The sequence below is a fragment of the Podarcis raffonei genome, chromosome 6, assembly GCF_027172205.1.
Source record: "Podarcis raffonei isolate rPodRaf1 chromosome 6, rPodRaf1.pri, whole genome shotgun sequence".
Taxonomy (NCBI): domain Eukaryota; kingdom Metazoa; phylum Chordata; class Lepidosauria; order Squamata; family Lacertidae; genus Podarcis; species Podarcis raffonei.
The window spans coordinates 411,378-425,915 of NC_070607.1; the positions used below are offsets into that span (position 1 = coordinate 411,378).

A 14,538-nucleotide genomic window follows, 5' to 3' on the forward strand; every position below is an offset into this window, starting at 1 on the left:
CAAGCAGATTCAAACCACCAACCTTCTGATCAGCAAGCCCAAGAGGCTCAGTGGTTTAGACCACAGCGCCACCCGCGTCCCCTTACACTTCTTATCCCCTGCAAGAGAATAATAAGATGTGGGGATTGGACAGCCAGAGAGAGGCTGGTGAATGGAGCAGGGCCAGGGAATGAGAGGTGGAAATGAGAAAGCAAGATGAGGACGGAAACAATGAGAAGATATTCTCAGGGGCGGAACCTGGGAGCATGTATGTGTAAACCAACAGAGAAATCAAGTAAATAAAGGTTTGGGGACAGGACACATCTTGTTGGAGGCAGAGCTGATGGCCCTTCTCCCTTATGCATCTGATGTGCTCATGAGATCTCCATAGCCCTTCCTCCCCTACTGCCCTCTTTCCCACCATCAGGGAGGTGAAAAAGAAGGCCAGAACAACTTGTTCCTCAGAAACGTTGCAGACTAAAACCAAATACACAATTTATCCTATTCAAAGTCAGGGGGAAGAAAAAATGGTGGATTGTCTGTCCATGTGTGATTTGTCTTGATAGCAGGTAGTTCCAGCATAATATAGCATTTTATTCAATGCACTTCATCTATTACCTTGGTAATTTTTACAAGAACCCAGTGAGCTAGATGTTCAGTATTATCCTCACTGTGTGCAGAGCAGGTGAGGGATGGGGCAGAGAGAACAATGGCTTGCCAAAGGCCCCCTAAGGTTTGCCATATGTCAGGAAAATTCCTGACATGTCCTGGTTTTCTGGTGTAAAAATGGTGTTGAAGGAATTTTGTTGAATTGCCAAAATGTCAGGGAAGCCCCGACAGAAAAAGCAGTGGAAACAATTTTGGTGGTTTCAAAACAACAACAACAACCAACCCTCAACTTTGTGGGTGTCAGGAATTTTACTATTTGAAATATGGCAACCATACCTAAGGAGATCTCAGTAGGAGTGGGTCAACTTTTCCATTCACAATTTCAGCCACTGTATGACCTGGCATAGGTCTTTGAGGAACATGAAGGAAATTTAAAAAGAATGGCAGCTAGTGAGCCACATCACCAAGTGCCAGGGATTTGTGTATTAACAAATGGGTGTGTCACAAATGACTTGTACAGACACGCATCCCTTATCTTTGAAAAGTCATATATACAAAGTCACATATACTACAATACTTCAGGTAATATTTGCCACATGTGCAGAACCTTCAAGTGTCCCGATTTAATTGGGACACTCCGAATTTACAGAAGCTGCCCTGGCTTCTGATACCAATCCAGGATACCCCAATTTTCCCAGAGGCCACTCCAGGCCACACCACTTCTCCTGACACAACACGGCCAGGCACAAGCTTCCTGGAGGATGCTCTAGGCCAGGCAGCCTCTACCGAAGCCACATGGCCTGGTGTGATCTGCTAGAGGCCACTCTAGGTTGCGCAGCATCTCATGGAGGCCACTTCAGGAGGATGAAGACAGCAAAGGTAAGAGGAGGGAGGTAGGGAGGGCAGGCGAGGAAGTGGTCAGTGAAGATAGGTGGTGGTGGGTTGCCCTGAATTTTTGTTACAAAAGGCTGTAGGGTATACATGCGTGCTGCAGACCTGGTTAGTCCTGGAAATGGAAGCACTAAAAATACAGTGGTACCTCGCAAGACGAAATTAATTCGTTCCGCGAGTTTTTTCTTCTTGCGAGTTATTTGTCTTGCGAAGCACGGTTTCCCATAGGAATGCATTGAAAATCAATTAATGCATTCCTATGGAAACCGCTTGCCGGGCTGGCGGTGCGGAGAAGGGCTTTTCTCCCCACCGCAAGCCTTCAGAACAGGTCCGGGAACAGAGGAGAAGGCGCGCAGCGCTTCTCCTCTGTTCCCAGGGCTTGCGGTGGGAGGAGGGTTTTTCCTCCCCACCGCCAACATTCAGAACAGCATTCTGAATGTTGGCGGTGGGGAGGAAAACCCTTCTCCCACCGCAAGTCTTCAGGACAGGTCCGGGAACAGAGGAGAAGGTGCGCAGCGCTTCTCCTCTGTTCCCGGGGCTTGCGGTGGGAGGAGGGTTTTTCCTCCCCACCGCCAACATTCAGAACAGCATTCTAAATGTTGGCAGTGGGGAGGAAAACCCTCCTCCCACCGCAAGTCTTCAGGACAGGTCCGGGAACAGAGGGGAAGGTGCGCTGCGCTTCTCCTCTGTCCCCGGACCTGTTCTGAAGGCTGGCGGTCCACCACCAGCCTTCAGAACAGCCTTCCGAAGGCTGGCGGGGGGAGGAGGTCTCTCCGCCCCACCGCCAGCCTTCGGAGCAGCCTTCCGAAGGCTGGCGGGGCAGGAGGTCTCTCCGCCCCATCGCCAGCCTTCGGAAGAGGTCCGGGGACAGTGGGGAAGACGCGCTGCGCTTCCCCGCTGTCCCCGGAGATTTCCCTATGGGCTTTCATCTTGCGAAGCAAGCCCATAGGGAAATTCGTCTGGCGAAGCACCTCGAAAAACGGAAAACTCTTTCTTCTTGCGAGTTTTCCGTCTTGCGAGGCATTCGTCTTGCGAGGTACCACTGTAAAGTTAAAATCAAAGTCCTCATTTTTTTAAGAGGCACACAAACTAAAATAATTATGTCAACAAAACAAACACAATAAAAAAGATACCCATTTCTGTCTAGTTTGGAAGGTTCTTTTTTGTTCCATTACTCATTGCCCACTTTAGGAGCAAAGTAGCCTGCAGTGGGAAAATAGGGAGAACAATCATAACATGATGTGAAAAGAACAGAGGAAATGAGGTAAGTGAACTTAACAGGGGAAACAAAAGCACTGCACAAAGCAAGGATGCATGTTGTAAACGGAAGCCCTCACAAATCTACGGGAGTAAAAAAAATGACAGGCACCAATAAGAGTAGCTAATGTGGGGAAACAAAAAGATGGATTAACAGGACAAATTGGGGCTGGGAAGCAAGCCTAGGATGTACTTCCTTGTTCTCTCAGAAATAGAGCCCTGCCTGACTGTAAAAAAGCATTGCCGCTTGCCCACATTGGTTTGCCTGGATAACTTCCAATATCTGGATCTATTTTTCCTAAGTGAAGATGCCAACAGCATTCCCATTGGGCATCAAGCTTTCCAAGCTGACCTGGGGGGGGGGAGCATGCACTCTCGTCTTTAAGGAGGCTGATTTCAAAAATCTTAAAGAGCTACTGGGTGATATCCCATGGTCAGAAATACTCAAAAGAGAATGTAGTCCAGGATAGATAGGAGTTTCTTAAATGTATAATATTGAAAGCATAAATGCAGACAATTCCAACAAAAAAGAAAAGTGAGGGGCACCCTTGAAAATTGCATAAGAAGCTTACAGATGAGCTGAAATTTAAGAAAGGCATATATAAGGAATGGAAGAAAGGGGAAATCACAAAGGAGGAATATACACAAGTAGCCAACAGTTGCAGGGTAAAGGTCAGGCAGGCTAAAGCGCAGAATGAGCTCAGGCTTGCAAAAGAGGTTAAAACTGATAAAAAATGTTTCTTCAGCTATGTTTGAAGCAAGAGAAAGAAAAAGCAAGTACAGTCATACCTTGGTTGTCGAACGCCTTGGTACTCAGACGTTTTGGCTCCCGAACGCCGCAAACCCAGAAGTGAGTGTTCCTATTTGTGAATGTTTTTTGGAAGCCGAATGTCTGGTGTGGCTTCCGCGGCTTCCGACTGAGTTCAGGAAGCTCCTGCAGCCAATCAGAAGATGCACCTTTGTTTTCTAATGTTTTTGGAAGTCAAACGGACTTCCGGAATGAAAAAGTACAACTGTAGGAGATTCCTTTGAATGGAGAAGATGGAGAAATGCTATTGGGTGACAGAGAGAAGGCAGAGCTGCTCACCAACTACCTTTCCCCTGTCTTCACCCAAAAGTGAAGCAGTGCTCAACCCGGTAAAAACAACATAAATGAAGCAAGGAGAGAGCTGCAGCTCAAGATAGGAAAAGGGGTGGCCTGAGAGCACCAGGCTAGTTTAAATGAACTCAAATCTCCAGGGCAAATGATGTCCCCATCTTCAAAAGGGAAAAACAGAAGACCTAGGTAACTACATCAATTCCAGGAAAGTTCCTAGAACAGATAAATAAAGTCTGTGAGCACTTAGAAAAGGATGCTGTGATTACTAAGATCCAACATGGGTTTCTCGAAAACAAGCCAAGCCAGGCGAATCTCTTTTTTCTTTTCAATGCAGTTACAAGCTTGGTGGATCAGCAGAACACTGTGGACTCAGTGTATCTTGATTTCAGTAAGGCTTCTGACAAACTCTTCCATGATATTTTTGTGAGGAAGCTGGTATGTGGGCTAAATGAGGTAACTGTAAGGTGGATTTGAAACTGGTTGGCTAACCAAACCCAAAGACTACTCATTAATGGTTCCTTATCATCCTGGAAAAAAGTGACAAGTGGGGTCCCTGGGCCCGTTGTTGTTCAATGTCTTTATAAATGACTTGGGTGAAGGAACTGAGGAGATGCTTGTCACATTTGCAGTTGACACCAAACTGGGAGGGATAGTGGTGAGAAAAATGCACTCTGCATCTGCTCAGGGATACTTTAGTCTATTAAAATGAGTCATTGGCACTGAGCCTGCTGAGCTGCAGCATAGTTTAAGCTACACTAAAAGCAATTCAAAACATAAAATCCCTGACAAATTGGATACTGAATTCACTGTTCCAGTAAGAACACTAAACTGAAGAGAGCTAATTCAGCATCAATAGCAGTGCTTCATAATGTACTTTTAGGGATTCTTATAATGTGTGCTTCCTGTTCAGGTTTTCATAGAACACCACTCTTGGGTCAAGCAGACTTTGGCCTGTTCAAATTTATCAATGGCCTTCTGGGAGCGAGAGGCTGCTCCTGTGTCCTTTAGAGAGAGAAATGCCTTGTAGGCTTGAGCTCACTCTACCCTGCAGGTATCTGGGTGCTATTAATTGTACTCACAGCACACTTTGATCCATCCGGACTTTATAGGTTTGGGTCAGTAGCTGAAACCCCAGGGCCAAATCCAGCTCCTAAGAAGTACCCACTGGCCCCTAGCTGCCAAACCTAAGGTCAAGTGGTGGATGGATGGTGCTGTGGCTTTGGCACGGGGGCTTGCTCACTTTCCATTTTTAGGAGGGCAACCTTCCCCAATCTGGTGGCTTCCAGGTGTAATAGACTACAATTTCCATAAGACCAAGCCAGAATGGCCAAATAATTTGGAGGGAAAGGCTGGCACAGGTGATGCGGGCCAACCACAGACGCACACTCATTGCTCAAGGCAGCACTTTCACTAAACTCATTGCCAAGCAAAATGACAGATGATCAGAATGGAGGTGAGAGGTGTGTGATGCTGCTTTGAGGTTGGAGACTGAGAACCCTATGAAACTCTGTCAACAATACAGTCCTACATGTTTGTTGTGTTACTTGGTTAATTTTGGGGGGTGGGGGTGTCACTCTACACAATACATAGGAACAAACTTGGATTTCCTGTGTGTTCACTTTCCTGTGAGCTGCACCTAATTGTGTGTCTCTGGTGAGTATACCTGCATGATGCACATACTTCAGACACATTTGTCTCATTCAGGTTGCATTTTGTAGGTTTGTGACTAAGATTTGTATTTATTTTTAGTGTATGAAATGGCCCAGGGTGAGGAAGAAATTGGCCAAGCACAACTGCTTTGCAATTATTCTTTTTAAACTATTCCTAGTCAACGTTGGATTCCCCCCCCCCCAATGGATGGACACATTTGCGTATGATTTTTGTGTGTGTGTTTTAAAAAGAAATGGCAAGGAAATATTAGCATTATTGTATATATGTCCAAACCAGCACAAATGTGTTTGCACCATTTATAATGAAAATTTGGTTTTTAATTTTTAATTTTATTTAGGTCTGCATCTCTAGTCATCAGTTGTGCAAGAGAGCAGCCCATGGGAAGCGTTTAGGTGGAACAAAGAGCTCTCACTAATTGATAATAGAGGAGAGAGAAGAAGAGAAGGTTTTATTTTTTAAAAAAGAAACAGGATTGAACAGTCTCGGTTCCCCAGAGATACTTATCTCACTTGTGGAGCAGATGTTTGCTTTCAAAGGAAGCGGGGGGGGGGGAGAGGGAAGGGGAAAGAGTTGTAAGCAAATCCCTGCCCTTAGAGAGATGACCCGCCATGAAGACAAATAAAGCACTTCTTCTGGCTTTCATTAGGACTTATTTACTATGAAAAAAGCCAAGTCAAAAACAGCCACCAGTGACCAGCTTGCCTACAAAAATAGATGCAGAAATAATTATGAAGGCAATTGGACAAGTTTCTAATTTAAAGGTAGCTAGAATTCATAAGAATAATTACAGTGGTACCTCGGGTTACATACGCTTCAGGTTACAGACTCCGCTAACCCAGAAATATTACCTTGAGTTAAGAACTTTGCTTCAGGATGAGAACAGAAATCGTGCAGCGGTGGCGCAGTGGCAGCAGGAGGCTCCATCAGCTAAAGTGGTGCTTCAGGTTAAGAACAGTTTCAGGTTAAGAACAGACCTCCAGAACAAATTAAGTTCTTAACCTGAGGTACCACTGTATGTTTCAGATAACCCAGATGATAAAACAACCAGAACTTGTACTCAGCTTCTACCCAAAGGAGCCATTCCACATTACAGTTGGTGGGGGGGGCATTTAAAGCAAGACATTAAAACACACAGCTAAATGTAATGTGTAAATATTACAGAAACAAATGTCATGGAGCGGCAATAAGTGCCACCATCCTGCTTAGGGTTCACACCCGGGCCAACCTAAGTTTGTCTTTCTGCAATGTTTAAAATGGCCCTAAATAGGCAGCCCTGCACACACACACACCCTTTACCAATTCCCAAGTCTAGCACAAGATTAAATGAGATAAACATTGTAAAGCCCTTTGGGGGGGGAGGCTTAAGATGTCTGCAGTGTGTGACTTCCGGTGCTAACTGCCATAGTGGAGGCACACCCACATTTGCGGGGATCGCTTCACTGAGTATAAACAAGGATGATTGAGGGTAATTGTGCTTGCAAGCCTCCCCCAGGGTTGGGGGGGAGCTACACTCGCAATTCACCTGATACCTGGCTCTCAGTTCCAAACGGAATGCAGGAGGCAGGAGGTGCTGAGTTCAAGCGCTTTGCCTATCGGTAACCTTCCGACTCAGCCATCACGAGCAGAAGTTCTTCTGTAGTTTAAGATTTTGACTGATTTGGAGTTAATCTACAGGCATGTTCTGGACCAAGGAGATAAACTGCTAAATAAATCAGCCACGGAGTGATAATGATTTGATTTGGAGAAAGGACTTTCTTTGGAGCATGTGAGTTTTGACTGGGGGTGGGCCTTCACTTTTTCTTTATATATACAACATGGTTGCAGCTTCAATGATTCAGCGACCCTCCCTGAATGTTAATTCTGTGTGAGAATGTTGATATGATTGACTGCACCAAATTTCCACTGGAACGCAATTAAAGTTAAGGCCCTTTGATCTACCGTAGCCCTGGAGGGGCATGCAAAAGTTCTAGAGACCTGAGTCCTCTCCCAATACCAGCTTTCTGCTTTTGCAGTGAGTCCGCCTACAAACATCCCACTCTTGGAGAATGCAGGCTGCTAGAAACATTGCCAACAGAAGCAATTCGAGAAAAAAGCTGGAGAAGAGTGGGGGTGCATTGTATTTCTCGAAATACTTTATTATTGTTCTTCTAGCATGTAAGAAAACCATTTCCTATTCACCTCCATGCTGAGGTGCCAGCTTAAATAAAACAGGGGATGCAGGTAAGCCTCGCCCCACATAACTGATCACAAGAAACACCCTTTGAATGGCAATGCCCAACAACTTGGGGGGGGCTGGCCCCCTCAAATATTTTATGGGGGAAGCGAAGAGACCTTGATCCCTAGGAGTTGGCTCCTATGCCCATGGAATTGCCTTGTTTCTTCAAACAAGATCAGAACATTCCCAGAGAGGAATTTTAAAGTACCCACAAGAAGACTTTAGCAAACTCTTTGTTTTTCTTCGTTAGCAGGACTCCTGGAGATGCAATTCCGGGGAGAAGGGGAGGGATATTAACCATGAAATCGGCTACAAAAGAGAACCAGCATTCCTTTCATTGACAGGATGGCTGAAATGAATAGCAGCAGCATGTACTTACCCCACAGCGCAAAGAGAAGATGTTGCACCAGCCATAAAGCATGAATCTCCATCCTGAATCTTTCAAGAGCAATAAGCGCAGCCCGCAATTTTGGGGACAAGCAGCACACATTGGGGATGAAAAGAGGCGGTTCTGGAGCAGCCCTCAATTCCTTTTACCAAGCCCCTTTTCTCACAGGGAGTCTGTTCTTCCTTCCACAACATCAAGTCCCGAGCAGCAACTTGGTATTGGCGGCAGCTGGGCGAGGAGAGGGGGATCTTCCTTGCACAAAATCCCACCCTTCTGCTCCTCCCATCACCGAGATGGCAGCAGCAGCAGCAGCAGCAGCAGCAGGAGCCACTGCCCACCGTCTGCTCGCAATGGCTTTTCCTCGCTGTTTTCTCCTCCCCCAGCCCCCAGGCTGCTTTAGCGGGAGAAGGATGAGGATGTCGCAGCTATTCTAGGATCCTCGGGGGGGGGGGAGGAGGAAAGTACAGCTGAAAGCGGACCTCCCAGGCACAACCAGGAGAGATGTCCGCTCATGGGATGTGGAGATCTATCTATCTATCTATCTATCTATCTATCTATCTATCTATCTATCTATCTATCATCTACACATGCAGCCAGAAAAGGACAGCAGGAGGAAGAAGAGAGCTGGGTGGCTCTTCCCTTCTCTCTCTCTCTCTCTCTCTCTCTCTCTCTCTCTCTCTCTCTCTCGTTCTCTTTCTCTCTCTCTTGGGCAAAGTACAGGGCAGTTGCAGTCGTCACAAGATAGCTCTCCGACAACTTTGTCATCTCAGGCGTGAGATGAACTTATCTCAATGTAGCTTGCCAGAGGACGAGGGCGGAGGTCTTCTGACAACATCGTGATTTATCACTGTGGGATGAGTTGGTATGCTAACACCTGTTTGCAACAAACCTGTTAGGGGCATTAAAGAATCAACTTCAAGGAGCATTTAAAATACTGTAAAGGGGTTGTTGTTGTTGTTTTAAAAAGGGCTTGTCAGCACATTGTTGAACAACACATATTGAGTAAAGGAGTGTCCTTTTAAAAAATAGTTTCAGTCCAGTGACTAATATTTGGGCAGGGGTCAGAGGAGCCAAGGAAAGCAATTTCCTGTGGATTTAAGAGCCGCAGTGAACATGATACAGAGACTTTGATTTCTGCAAGGGGCTTGCACTACCCCAGTATAATTTTTTTATTTCTTTGAATAGCTGAGATCTTGCCAGAAAACTGCCCTTCAAATTTCCCTGTTCTCTCCCTGTGGTTTTCTATTACAAGGGCTGTTGCTGATCTATTTTTTTAAAATGTACATGTTTGCAGTTTGGGTGAGGTTTGTATGTTTTCATTGATGCGCCTTTTAAGACTGTTACATTTCCCACCATTGTTGTGCTATGAGGACTTCAGAGGGGGCAGTGCTTACTCAGGTTTAGTTTTGTCTGCAAATAAATTGCTGGAGGCGTGTGGTGTTTTGCAGTGTTTGAGCTTATTTACAAATATACAGGCTGCACATAGGTGGCAGTGCTCTAACGTACACTCATGTCCATTGCCCCACATCAGGAAACTTCCCAACATTAACCACAAAGTAAGTTGGTCAGCCAGGGACGCGGGTGGCGCTGTGGGTTAAACCACAGAGCTTAGGACTTGCCGATCAGAAGGTCGGAGGTTCGAATCCCCGCGACAGGGTGAGCTCCCGTTGCTCGGTCCCTGCTCCTGCCAACCTAGCAGTTCGAAAGCACGTCAAACTGCAAGTAGATAAATAGGTACCGCTCCGGCGGGAAGGTAAACAGTGTTTCCGTGCACTGCTCTGGTTCGCCAGAAGCAGCTTTGTCATGCTGGCCACATGACCCGGAAGCTGTCTGCGGACAAACGCTGGCTCCCTTGGCCAATAAAGCGAGATGAGTGCCGCAACCCCAGAGTCGGTCACGACTGGACCTAATGGTCAGGGGTCCCTTTACCTTTACCTTTAAGTTGGTCAGCCAGAGTCCTCATTAATTGAATCTGCCTTGCAGTGGACATTTGGAGAGAACAAAGGCAAGGGATTGCAATTGTGATTTTAATAACTGGACTCCCTGACTGGCCACACTACTAACCACACTTGTCTCAAAGGTGGTTGAATGAGCACCAGCCTACCAGCAGCCTGAGCCCCATGTCCCCACCAGCTGTGAGCTGCAACGCAAGCAGCTGCACTTGGCTGAGCACCCCGTGGCCAGGCCAGCACCCTGCTGCAGCTGCAGAGAACCACTGGTATGCCACTTTCCCTTTATTTTATTTTATTTTATTTTATTTGAAATGGAGCAGCTGCCACACTTCAAACAAAAGAGAAAGTAATGGCAGCAGCTACCCAGCCACGGCTGCCAACACCTAGCAGTTGGGAGCATCAGAGCATGCAGGGCCTGCCTAAGACTGAGGCTGAACATGTGGAGAGATACCTTACCTGCTCCTGCCCAAAGTCTCACCCAGTCATGTGTCATGATTGTTGCTGAGATGTGTGGGACTTTGCCAAAGGGTTGGTGACATCTTGTGAAACTTTGGCAAAGCCTCATGGGATTTGGGCCAGCTTCTCTGAGGTGCCTGTGGCAAGTAGCAGCTGCCAAGGGGGCTGGCCCTAGGAGATTTTTTAAATATATGACACTGCTGTATTACTCCTGAAAGAAAAACAAAGGATAATTATTTACTTCTGGACAGTCTACTGTAGATCCCAAGTAAGAGGTAGAAGTGCTGGAGAGAGAATTTCCTTGAGAAGGAAGCCCTCACTGGCAGGGTCATCCCTGACTGAAAGTTCATGGTGGTTTATCCTCTGGTGGCGAGTGCAGAGTTTACGGTGGTTGTTTTTGACCTGGCTTCCCTGGCAGAAGAAACAGGCAATGGGCTGGTAGTGAGGGAGAGCATCCCTATTGGGGCACTGCAGAAAGGGACTTTTGCCATTGTTATGAAAGGATTATATTAGGAAAGCGGGTGATACAGCTCCCATTCTGAGCCTCCAGAAAATGAACAGGGTGCTGGATGTGACATCAGTTGTCCACCATCCACACCAAATTGCCTATTAATTTTAAATAGCCACCAACCCTGTGGCTGTACTGAGAGATATACTTCTCCTCTGGCAGAATAGGAGGATCCTGGCAACTGTTGTAACCATAACTAGTATACACTTCAGGACAAGCTGAAGATGGGGAAGGGGAGGTTAGGGACTTAGGGGGTACTCATGGGACATCAGATGACATCGAAGGGACAGCTGACGTTCAGTGGGTCTAGGAGGAGTGGTGACATATTAGAACCAGAGGTGCCCCTGTCCCCACAGAGACAGCAGACTTTCAGGTTGGGGGAACAGTGGGACTTGCACCCCAGGCAACTGAGGCAGGCAAGAGAATGCAGCTCGGCTCACTAGTGACCAGGTGGAGATCATGGGGATTTTTGGGTCTGGGAGGAGGTTGTGGTCATTTAGTTGGATAAGGCTAAGGGCAGGTGAGGGAACTCCACTGGACGATGACTTTGGGACTGACCACAGGTGTTCCAACCCTGGACCTTCTGCAGAGGTGCGATCCTGACCTTACAGTTTGACTTCAGACCTTGCTTGTTGTATTGGGCCTGGACTGTCTGACTACTCTCTGGTGTTGCTCTTGGGACCGTGTGCACTATCAGGACTTGCCTCGGGGTACACCAGGGTTCAGGACATCCTTCTTCTTAACCTTGGTGCATCATCCTTTCCAGTGCTAAAGGATTAAAATGTGTTTGCTCCTTCCCCTCTTTTGTCTAATTAAAATGAAATATAAAAAATCCCAGTGTACATGTGAACAGGGACTGTTTCTTCAGTCCCAAAAAATCAATGGAAGAAAGCTTAATAACCATAGGAGCCAACTTTGGGGCCCCTTTGGACCCCACATAAAATATTTGAGGGGGCTCCCCCCCCCCGTTGATGGGCATTGCCATTCAAGAAGTTGTGTGCGCACCATGTTTTGTGATTGATTATGCAGAGCAGGGATTACCTGTCCCCCAATATTTTATTCAACTTGGAACCTGTTACGGAAATTACTGGGGGGTGGGTGGGCACATCTTTAAAGTTAAATATTACAAATATTATGCCTGAATGTATCCTTTCAACTTGACAGCTCAGGGAAGTTACCTAGCTTTAAAAATAATATAAAATCATCTCCTTTCCCAGTTTTCTTCTTTCCAAAGCTATTTTCCGCTTGAAAAGGGACTCCAGGAAGTTCCCAGAGGTGACAATTGCTGGGCTCATTTTTAGCCAAAAGAAGCCAAATCTCATCACCCGATTCGCCTCAGGCTCCAGACAGGCAAAGGAACTTCTATTGTACTTTTGGGTGGTGGGTACTTAAGACATATTTGTCTATGCTAATCTTATACCTGAGTCTTGCTCTGCCATGTCTGCTTATGCTAATCTTGTACCAAGGACTTGTCCCCTCCCCTTTTTGTGACATGTCAGTGATGTAGCAATGATGTAGCAATGATGCTGTACGAACTGTATTCTGGGATATGGTGGGAAAGTTTTAAAAGTCTTTGTCACCCCATCCTCGGGGTTCAAATTTGCTCTTTGAACCTATTGCGCAATAAACTCTGGTCTACAGCTATTTGCTCCGGTTGGTGGCTGGAATCCTTCCTTTATTCCGCAGGGACCCGCAGGCTCTGCCCGACGAGCTGGGTGACCGAGCAGCCTCGCACCTAGATTTTTCCGTAACAAACCCCTGTTAATAACTAATATTTAAGACAGAAATATTTAGATGTGATGCAACCATGCGGCTGTTACCCAATATTTTGACACCTAGTTACTGTATTTTTCACTCTATTGGACGCACCGGACCATAGGACACACCAGACCATAGGAGGGGGAGAACAGGAAAAAAAATTTTTTTTCTTGTTCTCCCCCTCTAAGTCAAGGTGCATCCTGTGCATTCAAGGTGTGTTCACCTGAAGCCTCCCGCTGGGCTCTGGAGGCTTTGGATTCCTTTCCACCTGCTCTTTGGGGCTGGTGGAGGGAGCACTGCTTCCCCCCACTGCCAGCCCCAAAGACCAGGTCGGGGAACAGCGAGAAGGCGGCGCTCCACCTCCCCACTGTCCCCCCAGCTTGTGGGGCTGGCGGTGTAGAGAAGCACTGCTTTCCCCACCGCCAGCCTCCACACCAGGTCGGGTTTGGAGGCTGCTATCCGCAATTCTGCAGAGCCCGGCAGGAACTCCCGCCGGGCTCCCCAGGCTTGCAGATATCTGCCCGAAGCGCGCCCCAGGCTTCGGGGTGCAGGCTGCTATCCGCAAGCCTGGGGAGCCCACGGGCACTCCCACCAAGCTCCCAAGTCTTGCGGATAGCTTCCTCAAGCCTGGAGAGGTGTGCACCGACCCCCCTCGCTCTCCAGGCTTCAGCGAAAGCCTGCATTCACTCCATAGGACCCTCTCCGATTGCATGGAGCCCGGACAGCCCCGTGGTTTTCCACGGATCTGAGGGCAATGAAACAATCGTTGAGACGGCTAGAGCGCCGGTGGCGGATAACTCATTCCGAATCTGACCGGACACAGGTTAGAGCTCAACGTCGAGCCTACCAAGTGGCGATAGGGACGGCGAAGAAGAATTTCTTCACCGCCTCTATTGCATCTGCAGAAAACAGCAGCAGGAGACTTTTTCAGGTGGTTCACAATTTAGCGGAACCACCTGCAACATCGGGGCCCAGTACGGGCCACATGTTCTCCTGCAATGATTTTGCAAAGTTTTTTGCAGATAAAATCGCTCAGATTCGGGAAGAAGTAGACTCCACCGTGGGAGCAGGGCCAGGGCGGGAGAGTGCTAGAGTTCTGTCTAGTCAAGTTGAGTGGGATCAATTCCAATCTGTTACCTCCGAGGATGTGGACAGGCTGCTTGGACGAGTGAAACCAACCACCTGTCTCCTGGATCCTTGCCCATCCTGGCTTATAAAAGCTAGCCGGGAAGGACTGGGCGATGGGCTTCGTGGGGTGGTGAATGCTTCCCTCCGTGAGGGAGCCTTCCCAGACCCGCTGAAAGAGGCGGTTATTAAACCGCTTCTTAAAAAACCATCTTTAGATGCGGCCACGATGGCCAACTATCGCCCAGTCTCAAATCTTCCATTCTTGGGCAAGGTGATTGAGCGAGCGGTTGCCGAACAACTCCAGGCACGCCTGGAAGAAGCGGACCATTTGGATCCCTTCCAGTCGGGATTCAGGCCTCATCATGGGACTGAAACTGCCTTGGTCGCACTGGTTGATGATCTCCGGCGGGCTAGGGACAAAGGTGAGAGCTGTTTCCTAGTTCTGCTGGATCTCTCAGCGGCGTTTGATACCATCGACCATAACATCCTTCTGGACCGTCTTGAGGGGCTGGGAGCTGGGGGCACTGTCATACAGTGGTTCCGCTCCTTCCTCCTGGGCCGTGTTCAGAAAGTGGTGGTGGGGGATGAGTGTTCAGACCCCTGGGCTCTCACTTGTGGGGTGCCTCA

General features: G+C 47.6%; 1 protein-coding gene across 2 annotated transcripts in view; it reads right to left on the reverse strand.

Annotated features, from left to right (window-relative positions):
• The window catches only part of RAMP3 (receptor activity modifying protein 3), a 61,577-nt gene extending 53,018 nt beyond the window's left edge, over positions 1-8,559 (reverse strand). For both annotated transcript variants that reach the window (XM_053391014.1, XM_053391013.1), the window contains exon 1: positions 8,101-8,559. In XM_053391014.1, coding sequence (XP_053246989.1) covers positions 8,101-8,152 — 52 coding nt within the window. In that variant the 5' untranslated portion in view covers positions 8,153-8,559. The remainder of the gene's footprint in view (positions 1-8,100) is intronic.
• Between the last annotated feature and the right edge of the window lie 5,979 nt (positions 8,560-14,538).